Consider the following 19814-nt stretch of genomic DNA (forward strand, 5'->3'; position numbering starts at 1 on the left):
TGTCTCCAGGTCAAGGGTGGCCCCATCTTCAAAGGTCTGGGCAGGAGTGGGTTGCAGCTGAGGTATGGCCAGTATATGCTTGGGGGCATACTGGCAGGTCTCCCAGCCCGCCAGGTCCCTGCACTGGGGACATGTACCACAGCAGCTGCCTGGAGAGAGAGTGGGGTCCCTGGTGGGACTAGCTCAGCCCCTCAGCTCCTCCCATAGAGGGAGTTGAGAGCTGGCTTGAGGTCTGGGCAGGTCTTGGTCTGGTGCCCAACTGTGTGGTTTTGCCATTTGCAGCTCTGTGACCTGGGTTGTGGGTGGAAGTGCTGAGTGCAGTCCCTGGTGTTTGCCTGGACACAGGAACTGAAAGATGACGTGACATGGGTTATTCATCATCACCCCCCCATCCACTGGACAGTGCCCTGCGGTCACTCAGAGCATTTCCTGTTTCCTATTAGATTTGAGAAATATTCACTGGGCATCTGCTGTATGCTGAAGGCCTAGAGGAGGTCACCTGTTGGACCAGCGTGGCCACTCTGGCTCAAGGCAATGAGATCCTGGGGGACGAGCCCTGGGCTGGGAGCCTGCAGACCCGAGCCTTGGTGTTGGCCTGGACACAGACTTGCTGCGTGACCTGGGCTGGGCTGCCCTGTCTGCCTCTGTGTAGGGGGTGGGGGGGAGTCAGCGTACATGCTCTGAGCCCTGACCTTCCGGGACGCCTCCCATGAGCTCCTCAGATGCCCCTCGCTCTGGAAGGGCTGCACTCTTCTGGTGATGGAATAATACCCTCCAGGACCGTGGGTGCCGGGGGTGCCTGGGCCAGCGGCTGGAGGCCTGAAGAGTCCTGGAAGCAGCAGGAGCTAGGCTGGCATCTGCCTGGAGCCCACAGCCAGCCTGAGCGGGGATGGCAGCCCAGTACCGTCTCTCCCAGCTCTGCCCCTGGAAGGAAGCCCCCACCGGACACTCACACAAACTCCTGCCAGCCCCGTGTGGTCACTGTCACATCACCGTTCTCCAAAAGCCCGGCCTCGGGTAGGATCAGTGTCCCACTTTGCAGATGGAAAACAGGCTCAGGGAAGTGACCAGGGAGCCAGCCAGTCCCCAGCTGGGCTCTGAGGCCAGCTCTGGCTCTTCCCGCCTGCAGGGATGGCGCATGGACAGGCCCCCACTTACCATGGTTGGACTACTGTTTTTTGATTTTATAATGTTGCAAAAACAATATGCATTCAGTAGAAACCATACTTTGAATTTTGAATTTTGATTTTTTTCTGGGCTAGCAATCTGTGGTACAGTACTCTTACGTGAGACAGTCAACATTGGATTATAAAACAGGCTTTGCGTTAGATGCGTGTGCCCAGCTGTGGGCTGGTGTAGGTGTTCTGAGCATATTTCTGGTAGGCTGGGCTGAGCTGTGATGTTCGCTAGGTTAGGTGCAGTCAGTGAAGTCTCAACTTAGTGATGTCACGAGCTTGCCCCGGGTTCATCAGGACGGACCTGCATTGTAAGCTGAGAAGTGCTCCTGCTGGTTTCCCACACTCCCACGACAGAGCACACAGATGGGGGCTGGACTGGCAGATGTGCATCCTCCCACAATTCTGGAGGCCAGAAGTCCCAGATCAAGGTGCGGGCAGGGCTCGCTACTTCTGAGGCTGCAAGGAAGGACCCGTCCCAGGGCCCCTCTCCTGGCGTCTAAGTCGCCATCTTCTCCCGCGTCTTCACATCGGGTTCCCTCTGGTTTCCCATGCTGCCACGACAAAACATACAGACGGGGGATTGTCTGGGGTTGTCTCTGTGTCCACATTTCCCCTTTTTCTGACACCAGTTAGATTGGATGAGGACCCACCCTCCAGATCACCTTGCTTTACCGTAACGACTCCTTTGAAGACCCCGTCTCTGAACACAGTCACTTGCCGAGGTCCTGGGGTTAGGACTTCAACATGGACATCTGGGGGTCCCGGTTCAGCCCACACAGATGGCTCGAGCTGCCCCCTGGCACCGCTCTTGCTTCCTGCCACGTCCTCTTCTGGGAGGAAGGGGCAGCGTGGCCGCTCGGCTGTTTTTCTCTTCCTGCCTCCCGGAGGAGAGGCTCCTCTCAGGCTCTGAGGGCCGCCAGGGACCCTGCCGCCCTATGTCTGTGCCTGTCGCTCTGTGAACAGAGCCTATTTGTGGCCAAGAGTGACTTTATCCTCATGGGCCCCTGCCTCAAAATAGGAAAATCACAGGGCTTTCATGCCAGAAGGTGCTGTAGGACACCTCCACCCGCAGGACTTGAGCACACACCCCAGATCTGAGCGGAGGCGAAGGGTCTGCTCTTCCCACTGAGCTGGGAACCCCTCCCCTTACCCCTTAGCCTCACTCGGGGCTAGTAGAGTTTCAGCCTCGCAAAAGCCCCAACCTCACAAAGGGTCCAAGCAACCAAACCCTCTGGAGCCAGGGCCCAAGAGGAAATTGTTTGTTTGATTGTTTGTTTTTAAAAGACAGGGTCACTGTTATTTGCAGCACTGTGCAAAGTATCTAGAAAATGGAATCATTTTCTTTGGTGATTTTAAGATTTTTTAATAAGAAGGAAGCCCAGGCTGGGCACGGTGGCTCACGCCTGTAATCCCAGCACTTTGGGAGACCCAGGTGGGTGGATCATGAGGTCAGGCGTTCAAGACCAGCCTGACCAACATGGTAAAACCCCATCTCTACTAAAAATACAAAAATTATCCCGGTGTGGTGGTGCACGCCTATAATCCCAGCTACTCAGGAGGCTAAGGGAGGAGAATCGCTTGAACCCATGAAGCGGAGGTTGCAGTGAGCCGAGATCGTGCCACTGCACTCCAGCCTGGGCAACAGAGTGAGACTCCCTCTCAAAAAAAAAAAAAAAAAAAAGAAGAAGGAAGCCCGAGACCTTTGCCATAAGACTACACGTCCTCTCCAGCCTCCTTTGGGCTTCTAGATCCTTCCATACCCAGCACCCCCAACTCACCTCACCTCAGAAGTGAGATTGGGGCTCTCTTCAGCCCCACACCCCACACTGAGACACGTTTGAGACCAGTGATCGTGCCGGGACAAGAGTGTCCTGGGACTGCCTGAAGCTTGCTGGGCCACTTGTTCCCCAGGCCCAGCACAGGTCTCTAGGGGAGCCCTGGCACCGCGGGGCTGTAGACAAAGCCAGAGGCTCATCCTGTTTCAGAGAGGTGCCCTGACTTGCTCAAGGTCACCCCATCAGTGGACCCAGGTAGACAACGGACAGATCCCCTCACCTGGTGAGTTTTTGCATTTGTAAAATAAGGATAATTTTCTTAAAGTTAGGGTGCAAAGAAGGGCGCTCAGGTCCTGAAGGCTCCAGTGCAGAGCTCAGCACAAGAGTGAATCATTGTCTGTGAATACGCTGTGGGTACAGAGGGGGCATTTGACGTGGGCCTGGAAGGACAAGTAGGGTCTTCCCAGGTGAGATGGGCACACAGTGCTCCCCGGAGCAGGAATGGTGGGAGCCCAGGCTGGTGCCGGGACTGTCGAGGACAACTTTGGGAAAGAGTGTGGGATCAGAGGGCAGTGAGGAAGTCAGGGAACCAGGTGGGTACCAGGCTTAGAGTGCTGGTTTGGGGGCTGGGCTGTGTTCTCTGAGGAGCCATGGAAGGTTCCTGAACAGCGGAGGGGCCTAAGTGAGGGGTGCAGCTTGTGCTTGAGGCCACCCTCCCAGATCTTGCCACCTTGCCAACTTGGAGAGCTTGTCTTGGGGACTCCATCATGCTGACGGCCCCCTCGCGGTGAGGCCGACTCAGACTAGAAACTGGGCTGGAGGGAAAAGGGACCTACCCCAAGTTTTCCAGCAAGACAGAGGCCTCCCTACAACCCTGTGGGGTTGGAGGACGAGTCTCACGGGGGCCAGCTCCTGCCTGAGCTCTCAAGAGCCTCTAGACATGAGTGTGGAGTGCTCTTCTGGAACTGCCCTCTGATGTCTCCCAGGTGGCAGTCAGTGTGCAAGGATCCCTGAGCCCTGGCATGTGTTGAGCTCATGCTGTGTGCTGGGCTCAGTGTCCAGCCTCGGCCTCTGTTTCTCACCACATCACCAAGAGCTCAGTACAGCCATGGCCTTCCTGCGCAGATGGCAGGGAGAGGCTCCAGAGGTGATGACTTTCCCGAGACCATGTGGCCTGGAGCTAGCAGGGCTGGCCTGGACCATAACACAGGCCTCTGAAAATCACCAGGGCTCCTCTTCCTGGGGCTGTGTTTGGCTGTGATGTCCTGCATGAAGCCCAGAGAATGTGGGGCTTGATTCCCTTGAACCGTCCTGAGCTTTACAGTTGATCACTGGGGTGGGGACAACCCATCATCTCTTCCCACAGTGAGCAGCTGGGCCAACAGGATGCTGCATGGGGGGATAGGAGAGAGGCCCACGTGGGAATTGGCCAGGACACCCTGCTTGAATTTAGAGTAAGCGGAGCTGGCTTCTGGAAACATGCCCAGGAGATAATAAAGTCATCCCAGCACGGTTAGGTCTTCTCGGTCAAGCCTAGAATGATGATCACAGGGCATGGGAGAAGAAGCAGTCTTTGGGGCCAGAGGAAAGGTGCGTGGAGCCCAGGCAAGGCTGAGAGGAAGGAAGGCTGCAGTGGTGGCACTGCAGTGGGGGCACTGCAGTGGGTGGAGTCTGCTGGGGGTGGAGCCTCTGGTGGGTGGAGTCTTAGAGCCTGTGGTAGGTGGAGTCTGCAGTGGGTGGAGTCTGCAGTTGGTGGAGTCTTAGTGAGTGGAGCCTGTGGTAGGTGGAGTCTGCAGTGGGTGGAGTCTGCAGTTGGTGGAGTCTTAGTGAGTGGAGCCTGTGGTAGGTGGAGTCTGCAGTGGGTGGAGTCTGCAGTTGGTGGAGTCTTAGTGAGTGGAGCCTGTGGTAGGTGGAGTCTGCAGTGGGTAGAGTCTGCAGTTGGTGGAGTCTTAATGAGTGGAGCCTGTGGTAGGTGGAGTCTGCAGTGAGTGGAGTCTGCAGTTGGTGGAGTCTTAGTGAGTGGAGCCTGTGGTAGGTGGAGTCTGCAGTGGGTGGAGTCTGCAGTTGGTGGAGTCTTAGTGAGTGGAGCCTGTGGTAGGTGGAGTCTGCAGTGGGTGGAGTCTGTGGGTGTGACTTGCAGTGGGCAGGGGCAGTGGGCTGCAAATCAGTCAGTCACAGCTGTCTTTGGAAATGGGTAGCTGAAGAAAGGCAGACTTGGGCTTGAATCCTGGCTCTGCCACTCCTCACCGTGTGGCTTTGGGCTGGTCACTAAATCTCTCTAAGCTTCCAACTCTGCCAAATGGGCAAAAGAATGTCTACCTCCAAGAGTGGCTGTGAAGATTCCAGGCAAAGTCACACCAGGATTTGAAGGGCATTTCCCTTCTTGGATGAAAACGGCAAGTCCCTCCTTTTGGGACTTTGGCTGTGGAGAAAGTGACTTTACTGTCTCTAGAGAGGTCTGGAGCCAGGCTGTGCAGAGATGGTGAGGAGACCAGGCGTCGCCACTGAGTCCCCTCTTCTACCGTCTATACCAGGGAGTTTTTGTATGAGTAGAGATAAAATGCATAAGGCTTATTTGTAAACTGTAAACTGCTATCCTCATCAAACCTAACTTTTTGCTTGGTGGGCAAGTTCCAGAAATTAGATCAGGAGCAGTTTGGAACCTAGTATTTTTTTGGAGCTGTTTCTCCAGAGCAGGGAAGCTGCTGTGATCTGTGTTATGAGCCGCCTAACCTTCCAGAGAGTGAAGACCCCTTTCTCAATGAACTCACATCCTCATGCTATATCCAGTCATTATATTGCTTAAGAAATATTCAGTAACAAAGGCAACTGGGGATTTTGTAACACTTTCTAGCAGCCTTCACTTTTTAAAAATCCCTTGAGCATCTACCTACAACTGAAAACCATAGTACCCGGATGTGCAACATAGATCGAGCCATTTGTCTGCAGACAATCATGGTGTGCAAATGCGTTTACAGACCCCTTGCAAAATCTCCAAGGTCCCCAAGTGGAAACCCACTGATTTAGAGAACCCATTCCTGGGCATCTTGTGTAAGCCCATGTGTGCGATAGCAGAAGTGGGATCGGAGAGTGAGGAGGAGGTGGCCAGCCTTGGGTTTGGAGGGGGAGCTTCTCAGCAGGGTGGCATGGGGTTCCTGCCCTTGGGGGGCATGCACAGAGAGAGCTACATAGAAACAATGTGAGCAAAAGCTTTGCAAAGAGGTCTTCTGATGTCTGGGGCCATCAGTGTGGTGGCATTCTGGTTTTCCATGGCTGCCTAACAAACCACGCCAAGCCTCAGTGGCATAAGACAAACACCCTGTTACATTCACGGGTTGGGAGGGGCTGCCATTCAGAAAGGGCGTGGTGGGCATGCCTTGTCTCCTCTCCACAATGTCTGTGGTTTCACTGGGCTGACCCAAAGGCTGAGAGTGACTCAAGAGCTGGGAGCCAGAATCCTCCACAGGCGTCTTTGCTGAAACTTCTTGCTGGCCATCCGTGGGGACTTCTGCCAGAATAGCGGCATGTGGGCTCCATGCATGGTCACAGCGTGGAGTGGTTTGAGCTTCCTCCCAGCATGGCTGCCGGGTTCCCAGAATGAGCATCCTAAGAAAGCAAGGCAGAAGCCGGGGGTATTTGATGACCCAGCTTGGAAGCTGCCTGGTGTCAGTTCTGTCATATCCTTTTGGTCAAAGCAGTTGCAGAGGTCCACCCAGGTTCAAGGTGAGGGGCTTTAGACCCCATCAGGTAATAGAAGAAGGGTCGACACGGTGTTGTAGGAGAGCATGTAAGAATGGTTGTTGTGATCATCACCTTTGAAGATGCAGCATGCCACGGGGCTTTGCTCAGACAGCCCATGGGGAGCTCAGAGGGATAAGCTCAGAGGCTTCCAGAAGGACACCGTGGGAGGTGCTGAGATGGCTGGATGCTACTGTCGCATGCGGAGGGGAAGATGGTTGCGGGTCAGAGTGAGATGCATAGGTTCATCCTGTTCCCCAAGCACATCTTAGGGTTCAGGCACTGGCAGGGGGCTGGGCCTCCAGGTGAGCCCAGCAGGCATGGAGCCCACTGGCCCTACGGAGGAGATGGATGTCAAAGGATGCGTTCTGTGCAGCAGGCAAGCACGAAAGGAGGAGTGGCTCATGGGCTCAAGTGATTCCCCTCATGAGCTGGTTCGCTGGACAGAAACAGGAGTTTGGCTGCCGATGTCCGGGCCAGCCCTGAGCAGGGCACTGAGGGCCAGGGTGGATGACACCCCAGGAGGTCGTAGTTTGGGGTGACAGCAATGCTGAGAGGGGCATGTGGAGGTCAGGAGCCTGAGGTATTTTCCCATAATCAGTTTCATCTGCACACATCTGCGCACAAGCCCTGCGTCCATCCTCAGGACCCCAAGGCAGAGCCAAGCTGTTTGCAGTCCTCAGGGACCTGTGGTCTGGCCATGGGCAGGTCAAGGACTCAGATGGGAGAAGCCAGACTGCACTTCTGGGGAACTGGAAGAGGGCCAGGTCGTCTCCTGCTGGGCGTTCCAGGGCGCCCCGCAGGTGTCTCATGTCATCATTGAAATAGAGCTGGGCCGGCCCCAGGAGGAGTGTGCCTGGGCCTGGGGTTCCACAGCGCTGGCACCATGAGCTTCCTGTGTGCTCCTGTGCCCAGAACTGTCCGGTGACTGCTTGGGGATGGGGCGGTGCCTGTCCAACACTCGGCCCCATGCTGGCCTAGCTCTTGGCAAGGAGAGAGTGCCCAGTGCGTCTTTGCTTAATGGAGGATTGAACAGAGGGTCACCCTGTCTGGACCTGCAGAGCTCCCTTGCTAAGCCCAGGCTGTGATGGCCGTGGTGAGAATGGGGCCGGCTCCAGAGAGCAGTGTCCTCGGTTCATGGTTATAATTAGCAGCCAGCCCTTAAGTAGGTTAGGAAGGAAGTGCCCGCCTGTGATCTGGCATGATTTTCTAACAAGTAACACTTGGGCAGGGCAGTAGGGAGGCCTGGACCTGCTCTTAAACCGAGGCACGACCTATAAAGTGAGAACCTGAGGGAGGGGACACACTCTAAGGCACGGGCTGGGGTTTGTAAGTCCCCAAAAAGACAGTGTGGCAGGATCCATGAGGATGCAAAGTGCGTGTGCCTGTACCCTTTAATTCCATATTCATAAAATTAGCCCAAAGAAAGCCCTGTGCCCCACGGCAGAGCTGGCACAGGGTGCGTGTGGCCCCGTGGTGTGTGAGAGCCATGCCTATCTCCCGGCAAGGACTGGCTGAGCACATGTCAGCACAGGGCCAGCATCAGCTCTGGTCTCCTCAGCACCTGGCCCTAGGGAGACAAACCCCTCGGGCACAGCCCTCGCCCATGAGGGCTTCCAGGCCAGGGGAGGCGGGCAGGCCAGTGGACAGCAACCGCCCATGTGTCAGGGCTGTGCCGCAATGAAGGTGAGCTGAGCACTGTGATGTGTGCTTGCTCCTGTCCCAGAAGGTGCCTGCCCATCCTCTGAGCTTCTAGTTCGTGTCACCTCCTCCCAGAAGCCCTCCCTGATTGTACACAGGTTCATCTCTCCGCTGTGCCTGCACACAGCCCTGTGCCCCTCTCTGTATTTCTCTGCTCATTGCCATGGTCAGAAGGAAAGGTGTGAAAGGGAAGCTGGAACTGTGTGTCCTGTGACCCGCTCTGGGTGAGCCGGGACCTCTGGAGTTCTTGTGTGCATGTGTAGGCTTAGAAAACTGAATATTATTAGAACATCCTTAGGGCATTTGGAAACCCCAAGCCAGCCATTTGGATGATACAAACAGCAGATGGGGAGCTTTCTGAAATCATCTTGGCGGATGGAGCGGGCCTCCGATAAGAACCCCTGCCATGGGCGGACCCCACGTTTTCCCCTGTGTGAGTACGCAAGGGGGTCCCCTGCCCATTCTCAAGGTGGATTTACCTCCAGAGCAAACGAGGGAAGCAAGAACAAGGCGAGCACAGCTGCTGGTCTTTGGCCAAACCATGAATACATGCTCAGAGGTCCAAAGTTCACTGGGCCCTCAGAGAAGGGTGGAACTAAATATAGATCTGTGGGCACAGATCGGAAATAAACAGTCAAGCAAATCCTCAGCCAGGCGCGGTGGCTCATGCCTGTAATCCCAGCACTTTGGGAGGCTGACATGGGAGGATCACTTGAGCCCAGGAGTTTGAGACCAGCCTGAGCAAGATAGCGACATCCCGTGTCTACAAAAAATACAAAAATTAGCTGGGCATGGTGGCACACACCTGTGGTCCCAGCTACTCGGGAGGCTGAGGTAGGAGGATGGCTTGAGCCCGGGAGGTTGAGGCTGCAGTGAGCTGAGACTGCACCACTGCACTCCAGCCTGGGTGACAGAGCAAGACCCTGCCTCAAGAGAAGAAAAAACATTCCCAGAGATCATGGAATGATGAGGACTCTGCTGTCTGGGTCATGAGAGCTGGTTCGCTGGACAGAAAGAGGAGTTTGCCCCCTGCCTATGCCCTTTTGGCCTGGCACGTCCCTCTTCCTGTGCCTGTCACACTGGTGTGGTGCTGAGTGGCACACCCGTCTCCCCAGTACCTGACAGCGTGTCTGCTCCCGTGTCTGTTGAACAAGTGAACACATGGTTTGCAGCCCAGCAGGTGATGAACGGGGTGAGGGAGGAGGAGCCTCAGACACACCTGAGCTGGGCCCCAGTCTCTTAGCCGCGTGACCATCTGCTAGCCTTGGCATCCTCATCTGTGAGATGAGGATGACCGACCATTCCTGTGGGGCGTGGTATGGAACAAACAAGAGAATGTCAAGGGCTGGGACCGTGGCTGTTGTGTTCACTGCGGTGTCCCTGGGGCCTACAGTGTATTTACTGTCTTGCCTTTTCCTGAAAATGCTTGTGGACTCCCACTCTGGACTGGGAAACCTTGAGTGGACCTCAGAGTCATCGTTTTTCCCCTTTCTGATAGCCACCCCTGGTCTGACCCCTCCACCCTGCGGCCTGCAGGTCTGGTCTCTGAGCTTTGGAGAGAACTCAACTAACAGCTACTGTTCACAGCCACCTGTCAGGCCTTGCACATGGAGCTTTCTCTACTTCAATGGACATTTAAAAAATCCTCCTAAGATAAAGCCCTGATTTACAGATGTGAAAACTGAGGCTTTGCAGAGTTAAATCCATTCACCAAGGTCACACCGCTGCCCCTGGATGGTGGGCCCAAACTGGACCCTGCTGGCTCCCATTCTGGCCGGCTGGTGGCAGACCAGGAGTCCAGCCTGGAGGGGGAGGCAGGGGGATTTCCTGAGAGAAACACATCCCTTTGTTGTGAAGGTTATGTGTTAACGACACCAGCAATCACTTTTGTTATTCCCACTGGGGCTTCTCAAGCCTGGGTTTTCATTATCACGAGGGATTAAATACTCTCAGCCCCTGTGTGATAGATTCTTAGCACTTGAGTTTATGTTTTATGTTATTATCACAGTTAGAGACTTGTTAAGCCAAATTATTGGAGCCGATCTTGAAATTGCAGTGAAATGAACCTGCCACAATTGTGGTTAGTTCCTTTTTAAATTTTTTTTTCTTTTTTTTTTTTTTTTTTGAGACAGGGTCTCACTCTGTCACCCAGGCTGGCGTGCTGTGGCACAATCTCAGCTCACTGCGACCTCTGCCTCCCAGGTTTCAAGTGATTCTCCTGCCGCAGCCTCTTGAGTAGCTGGGATTACAGGTGTGCACCACCATGCCCGGCTAATTTTTGTATTTTTAGTACAGACAGGGTTCTGCCATGTTGGCCATGCTGGTCTCAAACTCCTGACCTCAGTGATCCACCTGCCTCAGCCTCCCAAAGTGCTGGGATTACAGGCGTGAGCCATAGCACCTGGCCTAGAATTTTTAAAATTTTTTGATAGATTTTATTTCTCAGAGCAGCTCTTGGTTTCTCGAAGACACAGAGAGTTCCCGTGTGCTCCCATCCCGTCTTCCCTATGATTAACACCTTGCACTGGTGAGGTGCATTTGTTGTAACTGTACCAACATTGATGTATTCTTAAGCGAAGTTCATACTTTACATTGGGGGCCACTGTTAGTGTTGTAGTTTCTATGGGTTTGGACAAATGTACAGTGTCGAGGATCCACCATTACAGTATCGCCCAGAGCAGCGTCACTGCCTTAAAAATCCCCTGTGCTCCGCTGATCCCAGCCCTGGCAACCATCAATCCTCTTACTGTCTCCTTCATTTTGCCTTTTCCAGCATGTCACGTAATTGGAATCCTGCAGGGGTAGCCTTTCCAGGCTGGCATCTTCCAGCTAGCAGTATTCATTGAGGGTCCCTCCATGCCTTCTCATGGTGTGATGGCATGCTTTTTGTTGGTGAATAATATTTCATCGTCTGGATACACCCCAGTTCGTTTATTCATTCACCTGCTGAAGGACCACTTGAAACTTCTCTTTTTAATGTAAAACACGTGGCTGACTTTGGGCCAGGTTCGGGGGAACAGAGAATGCCACCTGGCCCCTGCTTTTGCACGGTTTGGCTGTTGCCCCCCTAGCCGTCCTCACAATTTGGCAGCTGCAGCCAGGTAAGGAATGAACCCTCTTGGGAGGCAAGTGCACTTACCTACTTGTGGTCCCAGGGCCTGGCAGGAAGGGCCAGCTGGAGGGAAGCCTGTAGGAGCGGCACCTGAGTGGAGGCAGCGGTGTCCTCATGGCACAGTGTCTATCTCCCATCGCGAGAGGGCAGTGCCTCCGCCATGACCCTGCAGCCCCCGGATGCCTCGGAGGCGGCCCCAGCAGGCGAGATTTGGGCCTCCAAGCAAATCCATGCTCTTAGCAGCTTCCCCCAACCCCCACCCCCACCCCCACCCCCGCCACCCCCGACCAAGTATATTTCCAGTCACTTGGAAACGGTGATGTCAGGCCAGTGTTGAAAATAACCATTGCAATTGTGTATTGAGCACTTATTGTTTGCTGGGCTGGTTGCTATGGGAACATTATTGCTCATGGTCCTGGCATCCTTGGGGCCAGGTAACACAAGAAGAAGATGGATGCCTGGATGCAGAGACAGACAGACACCCAGACAGAAGGCCAGGAGTTTCAGGCCTGGATGGAGAGACAGACAGACACCCAGACAGAAGGCCAGGAGTTTCAGGGATTCACCTGAGGTCATAGCATGCAGGCGGCCAGCTAAGGCTGCATCCCAGGCCAGCTGACCCCACCACCCGCGCTGCCCCCCGGGGAATCTGAAGCTGACACTTCTCTCAGGCTGGATTTGGGCCAGATTCCAGTAGCGTGAACCTCTCCCTTGTCAGATCATGAAGAGACGCTTGTGCGTCGTTCTCTTTGTTGCCAATAGATGAGAACATAAGCGTCTTGAAGATGCACAGCCCCCACCCCTGTGAGCTCTGACTGAGCCTCAGATGTGGACCGGGTGCATCACCCGTGTGGCAGCCTACAGGGGCCCCGGTGGCCTGGGCCATGCATGGCCGAGAGAGGCACCATTTGAAGTTCAGTCCACAACTCTAATCCTTGTTCTGCACTGGGAGGCTTCGATTCCAGCCCAGAAAGCCTTCACCTGCTGTACCCTCCCCACCATCTTTATTAAATAACGGATGAGGTGGTTTCTGCAATGACTTTGCAGGCAAAAGGCGTGTGGGACAAGCCTGCCATGGACTCAGCCGGAGTGAGAAAGGCCACGGTGGCCTCCAGCGGCTGCAGACTGAGCCCGCGGGGACCCTCACTGGGCTCTGCTACGTCCAGTTTGCAAAACCGGAGGCAGGCCCAGGGTGGTGCTGAGTTATTTTTCATGCCATTCATCTCCTTTCCCCTGCCTGCTTCCCAGGCCGACCCCTCTCCCTCATCCCCAGGCAGTTGGCACCCACCGCCCTTGGTCTGTGTGGAACGCCTGGCCTGGAAAGACCTGCTGCCCCAGCATGACCCAGGTTCCTCCTCTGTGCTGTCCCGTCACAATTCCATCCGTGGGCAGGGACCCTAGGCGAGGATGGGTGGCCAGATCAGTGGCTTCCGGAACGTGGGGTTCTGGGAACGCATAGGGGCCGGTTGGAACTGGATGGGGAAATGGCCTCCTCTGTCTGAGATGCAGTCGCTGGATTTTTACCACGGAGATGAGGAGAACTTCCAGGCTCAGAGCTCAATCAGTGCTGGCATTTAGCAGTTGTGTAAATATATGTGAGTGTGTGCGTCTGTGCGTGAATACGCTTAGCCCTCAAATGAAGGGGGGCAGGTGTTCTCTGGGCCTGTGCCACATCCTTCGGCCCACCTGTGGTTTCTACTGCAGCCAGGTGGGCCATGCCCTGTCACCTGCAGGCTGCCCAGCCCTGGCATCTGCAGCACCCCTGGCTCTGTACCTCAGAAACTCTCTCAGCCCAGATGCCAGGCAGACCAGAAGACGGGGCTGGGGGTTCCGCCTTGGAGCAGCTCTTGCACTCAGGGGACAGGCAGTAGGGGGCCAGTGCCCCGGCCTCCCTTCCTTCCACGGGATGAGCTGGGACATGCTCTGCAGGGTTTCCTGGATGGCCCCAGTGAGTTCCCTCTCCCACATGGGGAGCAGCTCAACAACACACCTGCCACCAGCTTTCATCTTCCCCACTCCTCACTCTGGCCTGGTGCCTGGGGCCCCCGAAATAGACTATCCTACCCACAGCCTGGTCTCAAGGCCGCTTCACGGGAACCCAGACCAAGACAGGGGGAGCTGGCGTTAGAGTGCTGTGGAAATAAAGGAAGACGTGAGGACAAGTGGAGGCAACTTTCTCAGAGCTGCTGTGGCAAGGGAGTTGGCCACATGGGCAGGCAAGTGGCGGGGAAGCCTCCGAGGGGAAAGGATGGCTCCTGGTGAGCCCCCATGGAGGCTGTCGGCCTCGGGGGACTGGAGGCGGCTCCCGGAAGGGGGGCGTCCCGTGTGATTGGTTAGGAATGTATTTGGCTTTCTCCAAATGATCCTAACTGGAAAGCGGGGGCACGAATTAGGACGGCTGTCAGTTGTGAGTCAAGTCCTGGCCATGTGGGACCGAGTTATTGTTTAGCCTCCTGGTTGTCTCGAGTCTGCCACACAGCTGGCTTCCCAGCTGGGTACTGTGGCCGGACTTGACTCCTGAGCCGGCAGCTGCAGGTGTAGTCTGAGCTCTGCCTTTCTCTGGGCCCGGCCATTGTCTGTGTGTTCAGTCTCTCAATGAGATCGTTCGGGGTGAACTTGGCATGAGCAGAAGGCATGGGGCGCAGCCCTAGCCGAGTGAAAGCCCGCCCTGGGCTGCTGCACTGGGGTGGTCCTTGCTGTTGGTGGCTCTCACTCCCAAACAAGGAGTGGCTGGCAGAATGCAGAGGGGAGGGGCTTGGTGCCTCAGCCCCTGCGTCCCCCACCTGTCTGACAGGTTGACCACTGCATTAGCTTCCCTGGCGTCTGTGACAAGTGACCACAAACTGAATACAACACAAGTTTATTAGCTTCCAGTTCCGGAGGTCACGGTGTCCATCAGATCTTGCTGGGCTAAAATCAAGACAGGCGGTGGAGGGCCAGTGAGAAGGGCTGGTTCCTTCTGGGGACTCCGGAGGAGAATCCTTTCCTTGCCTTTTCTAGCTTCTCAAGGTTCCCACATTCCTTGGCTTGTGGCCCCTTCCTCTGCCTTCAAAGCCAGCAATGTGTCATCTCCCTGACCTTCTTCCACAGTCACGACCTCCCTCTGGCCACAGTCGCATAATGTTCTGTGATGATGTTGGGCTCAGCTAGACAATCAGATCATATCCCATCAAAGCCCTTAACTTAGTCACACCTGCAAGCCCCTCTGGCTATGTCAGGAAGCATATGCACAGGTTCTGGGTATTAGAAAGGGGATATCTTGGGAGCATTGTTCTGCCGACTGCAGCACTAGCCATAGAACCTCCTGCCTGCTGCCTGTGCCTGCCCTGGGGTCTGAGCCTTCAGTCCCCAGGCTGATTCACTCTCGCAGGCCAGCACTTGCCGAGCATCAGCTGGGTCCTGCCTGGGTCCTGTGTGGCTGGCTCTGTGCCTGGCAGAGCTCCACATCCAGATCCTGCACCTCCATCTACCAACTCCTCCTCAAGCTTCAAAGCGATGCCAGCTCGGCCACCTGGTCATCACTATCGCTCACCTGGCGGTCCCTAATGCCCACTGGGAGCCCCTCAAAGGGCAGACCTGAGGCTACTGGGCTGTGGCCCCTGTCCTAGGCACTAGTCTCTGCAGATGCTTTGAGAGAAAGGGGATGAGGAGTGTGTCCCCCTGCCCGGTCCCCAGGAGACCCACAGTCAGGCCCTGTGACCATCCATCCTGACCTGTCCATCCATCCAGCCACTCAACATCCTGTACTATGGTGGCTTTAAGGAAGATTTAAGGGGACAGCAGCAATATTCAGCTACATGTCCCAGGACCCAGAGGGAATTTGAAGTGAGCTCCCCTGAGGACCGTGGCTGCTGTACTTGCAGAAGAGAGGATGTTGGTCCCCGCTGCTGAGGGTTACTGAGCTCACAGAGGGGTGCCTTGTCCCTGAGACCCCAGAGGGTAAGGTCGTGCCAGGTTAAGGCATCAGTGGTTGGGCCGTCTTCCAAGTGGGGAGGTGATGGCCTCATTGCCGCAGTTGTGCATGTGGATGAGAAGCCCGGGCCCCTCCCTGCATGGGGCTACTGTAGACAGGAGCCCACATTGGGGTTTGACCAGATGACCTTCACCCTCTGGCCCCTCACCCCTGCATAATCTGACTCCTGTGGGTCCCCAGGCAAAAGGAGACAACAGACCGAACCCGGTGCCCTCTGCAGCTCGTGCTGGTGGGCGCGGGGCCCGCTGGGAGGGTCAGTTCTGCGTCCTCACACCCCTGCTTTGCTCACCTTTGTGCCTCACACATCCACCCTTGAACACTGCTCTTCTCTTTCCCAACAGTGTCGCAGCCCCAGGCTGCTCCCAGCCCGCTGGAGAAGTCACCCAGCACGGCGATCCTGTGCAACACATGTGGAAATGTGTGCAAGGGCGAGGTGCTGCGGGTGCAGGACAAGTACTTCCACATCAAGTGCTTCATCTGCAAAGGTGAGTGTCCCCCGGTCCCCTGCAGTGTGGCCCCTGAAACGGGCCTCCCAGTGGCGATCCTGGGCTCTCAAAGCCTCCTGGGAAGCTCTGCCTGGGCCTGGGACACTGGAGAACACTCCAGATACAGAATCTTCATAGGAGAGTGGGATCTTTTCAACATAGCCTTGTCACTTGTGGGTGTGATGGAGAAATCGCCAGAGTGGGGAGGGTCAGAGGATGAGGGTCCAGGTCCCCAGGGGTGTCCTCGTGTGGCTGCACCCAGCCTCAGAGAATTCTGGTCTTGTGGCCAGAGGAAGGTGGCCACCTGAGCACTGTAGCCACACAGGTAAATAAACAGTCATGATCAGCCGCATGAACTAAACAGGGGGGACACGCAGGACCTTTGCTGGACCCCAGGCACGTGGGGACCCCCACCCGAAGTAGCACCAAGAACATTACCATTACTCCAGACTAAAATCACTTCAATTTCTCTATGACTATAAAACAGTAATGTAAATAATCTACTAAATTCCAATCATCCTGAAAAGATGAGAAAAAAGCAAAACAAAAAAAAAATCACGTGAGGCCCCGCCAACCGAGATGGCCCATGCCGAGTCTCCCTCCAGCCTGTTCCTCCTTCCTATACAAAGATAACGCATGTGCCGTTGCTAATTTTCTAAAAATAGATTAAAAATAGCACTGGAGGAAGGGATGTGCAAATCAAACCAATGTGATGGATGTCGACCCGAGGAGTTTGCAGTTTTAAAGGAATCACATTAAGGACACTGCAAATCCCTGCTGCGGTTTGGGGCCCCGTGCCTGCCTGCCTTCTGCAGGTTCGGTATGACGGCCCCCTGGGCCATTTGGAGATTCACACTTGCTTAACCATAATGACCCTTGATGAACCCTAGTGCGCTGATAGTTTGCTTTTTTCTGGGCAAACAAAACTAGGAAATGTGCCACAAGCAGATAATTGAGCATCATGATTTTCATCAGGCGTCGCACGGCCCCCATCCAATGGCTGCGGGCTGCATTCATCCGCTCCACAAAGGCTCTAGGAGGCCCTGCTGTGCGCCAGGCTCTTGAATGTTCTAAAGACCAGGAAGGCGCAAGCTTTAGCATGGACACATTCGCTGTCTGGTGAGGGAGATAATGTTAGGTAAGGTGTGCAATACGATTTGAAAAGGTGGCTTTTCTATAGTAAAAACCAAGTGTGTGTGTAGTGGGGGATGCCCACAGGGAAGGATTTCGAAGACTCCAGAAAGGACTTCGCAGGGGAGGTGGCGTGCTGGCTAGAACCTCAAGAGAGTAGAAATCTGCCTGGCAGAAGCAAGGCTGCTCCAGACGGAAGGGAATCCTCCTGGCGCCAGCAGCCCAGGGGGACATGTGACTATGTTTCAGAAAGGGGGACACTGAGGTCTGGAAGCACCAGGAGCTTGCCCAGGGTTTGCATTCCAGGCGTGTCTGCAGCCCCGGGCCAGGGTCTTCCCTCCTGGGTTTCTGTGGAGGCACCTTGAGGGTCTCCCGGGTGTGGGCAGGAGCAGGAGGGGAGCAGGTGCTGTCTCCAGTGCTGCCCATCAGAGTGCAGACATTGTCCACTAGTCCGGTTAAAGTCTGCAGGCACAGTCTAAAGACTGTGTGTAGAGTCCTGTTCCTTGAGAAGGAAGCTTGAAAACCAATGGTCTAGAGTCTTCTGCTGCTAAAAGGGGACCATCTGAGAACCGACCCTGGCGCCACTGGCCCTGGAGGAGGTCAGAGTCCACAGCACGGCACTTGGAGCCCTGCAGGGGGTTGGTGACTTAGGGAAGACACTGAGCTCAGCCAGCTCTCCACTGGCCCTGGGACCCCAAGGGGGCTGCACCATTTCTGGCAGGAGTGGGAGTGCCCTGAATCCCTTGGGCTGAGGCAGACCCCAGCCCCACCCTTCAGAGATGCTGAGACTCTGTCCAAGGACATGGGTGACTATCAGGGACATCACTGGGGGCACTTGATGCCCCAAGAATCACCTGGATCCAGGGATTCCCTGTACATCCACAGCCTGGCTCGGCCCTCAGTGAATTCTCCTCATAGCACCCTGACAAAGGTACCCCAGGTACCCCAATACCACTGCCCTGACAAAGGCAGCATGAAGCCCAGTCCTCATGTGGGGACCCAGGGACACCCCCAGGATGGCAGTTCTGGGGGCTACTTTGGAAGAACAATGAAGCGAACAGCACACTCTCCGGCACACGGGGGAAGGATTTGTTTTCTGGGAGTGAGTGCACGAGCTGTGGGTGTGAGTGTGGCCGGCTTCCGTCCTCCCACATTTCCATAAACAAGCAGGTGGTCCACCTGCCTTCCTGAGCCTCGGGATCCCCCTCTCAGGCTGCAGAGCGAAGGGGGCGTGTCAGCGCCAGGGAGCGATTGCCTGGGAGAAGGGGTGGCCTCCGCCCTGGCCTTTCTCTTCCCGCAGCTGGTGGATTTCATGCTTTTCATTAGGGCTTTCCAGGGCATCGTGGGATTTATCTGGTCTAATTTTTTCAACTCTCCATAAAGATACATTTGCCACATTTCTGGAAAGCAAAATCCATTAGATGCCTCTTTTTAAAAGCCTATTTTAAAAGACAAAGGGGAAGCTTGCACTTTATTTGAAAGGATTTCCATAAGCACAGAGCTTGGGCATGCAGCAAAATGCATCAGACCCCAGAGTCAAGTTCATCACCTCCTGTGACCCAGGGGACTCATAGCTGGTGGAAACTGCCCTGGGAACCCCTCCTCTGTCACCTGGGCAGGCCACTTCAGCCTCCTTCAGTGGATGTGGGAATAACCATAACCTCTTCCTCGCCAGCTACAGGTGGTGGGATGAGACAGTGTCAATGGCAGGCTGACCCAGGGCTGGGGACTCACACTCCGTCACCCAAGATGATTAGTGACCATGGACTCCAGCAGTGGCAGGGGTCTGAGGGCAGGCCCAGTGCCAAGATCCACCACGTACCCACCCACAGCCAGTCAGAGTCTCACTCTGTGCCAGGCACCTGTGCCAGGCCTGTTGGCCCTGCAGACGTGGCAGCCAGGGCAGTGACCACCCCTTCTCCTGGGAAAGCTCTGCCTTCAGTGGGTGGCCTCTGTGTTGGAGAATGGCACGGAGTAACTAAGATTTCCTGCAAGCTTTCAAATGAGCTGCACTTGGTTAAGCATGAGGACCGTACAGTCTAGGATTAATCTTCTCTCCAGGTTCTCATGAGAGTGCAGCTTATGAATCATTGAGGGCACTTTGGGATGAATAAAAAGAAGACCCAATTCATAAATATCCAACATGGATATTTATCATCTTAACATGAAGTCTGGAGGTAGCCCCACACCCCTACCCCAGGGCTGGCTAATTAAACAACTCACCAGGGTCATGATGGATGCCCAAATGTTCCCTCTCCCACACTGTACCCTGTGCGTGTCAGCAGTACCTCTCCTCATGGTCTCAGATGGCTGCTGTTGCTCCAACATCACGTTCTCACCACGTGGCATCCAGCCTGGAGATGTGCACAGGCAAAGCCTCTCTCCTCGCATAACCCTCCCTCTCATTAGGGAGGAGAACCCTTTCCTGGAGTCCCCATAGACTCCCCATATGACTCGTTGGCCAGAACTCGGTTGCACATTCACCCCCACTGGCAAAGAGGAATGGGGGGATCATGGCTAACTTAGCCCAATCATGGCCGTCCTCAGGTGGGCACATTACCAGTTGAGCCAAAGCAGGATCTGTTAGCAGGGAAGACAATTCAAGAGCTCCTATTGTGTTGGGTTCCCACTACCCAGGCACTTACTTGTGCCTCAGTTTACTTGGGAAAATCTGTGAAATCATATGATTATCCTCTTGTCCGTGGCTGCCCCAGACTTGGG

The 19814-nt window shown here is 55.2% G+C and overlaps 1 protein-coding gene across 7 annotated transcripts in view; it reads left to right on the forward strand.

Annotated features, from left to right (window-relative positions):
• The window catches only part of ABLIM2 (actin binding LIM protein family member 2), a 190775-nt gene that overhangs the window by 34060 nt on the left and 136901 nt on the right, over positions 1-19814 (forward strand). For all 7 annotated transcript variants that reach the window (XR_008524318.2, XM_024246408.3, XM_024246401.3 and 4 more), the window contains exon 2: positions 15819-15962. Coding sequence is in view for 6 of the 7 variants with exons in the window: in XM_024246408.3 (XP_024102176.2) it covers positions 15819-15962 (144 nt within the window). In the remaining variant the exon portion in view is untranslated. The remainder of the gene's footprint in view (positions 1-15818; positions 15963-19814) is intronic.

The sequence above is a fragment of the Pongo abelii genome, chromosome 3, assembly GCF_028885655.2.
Source record: "Pongo abelii isolate AG06213 chromosome 3, NHGRI_mPonAbe1-v2.0_pri, whole genome shotgun sequence".
Taxonomy (NCBI): Eukaryota; Metazoa; Chordata; class Mammalia; order Primates; family Hominidae; genus Pongo; species Pongo abelii.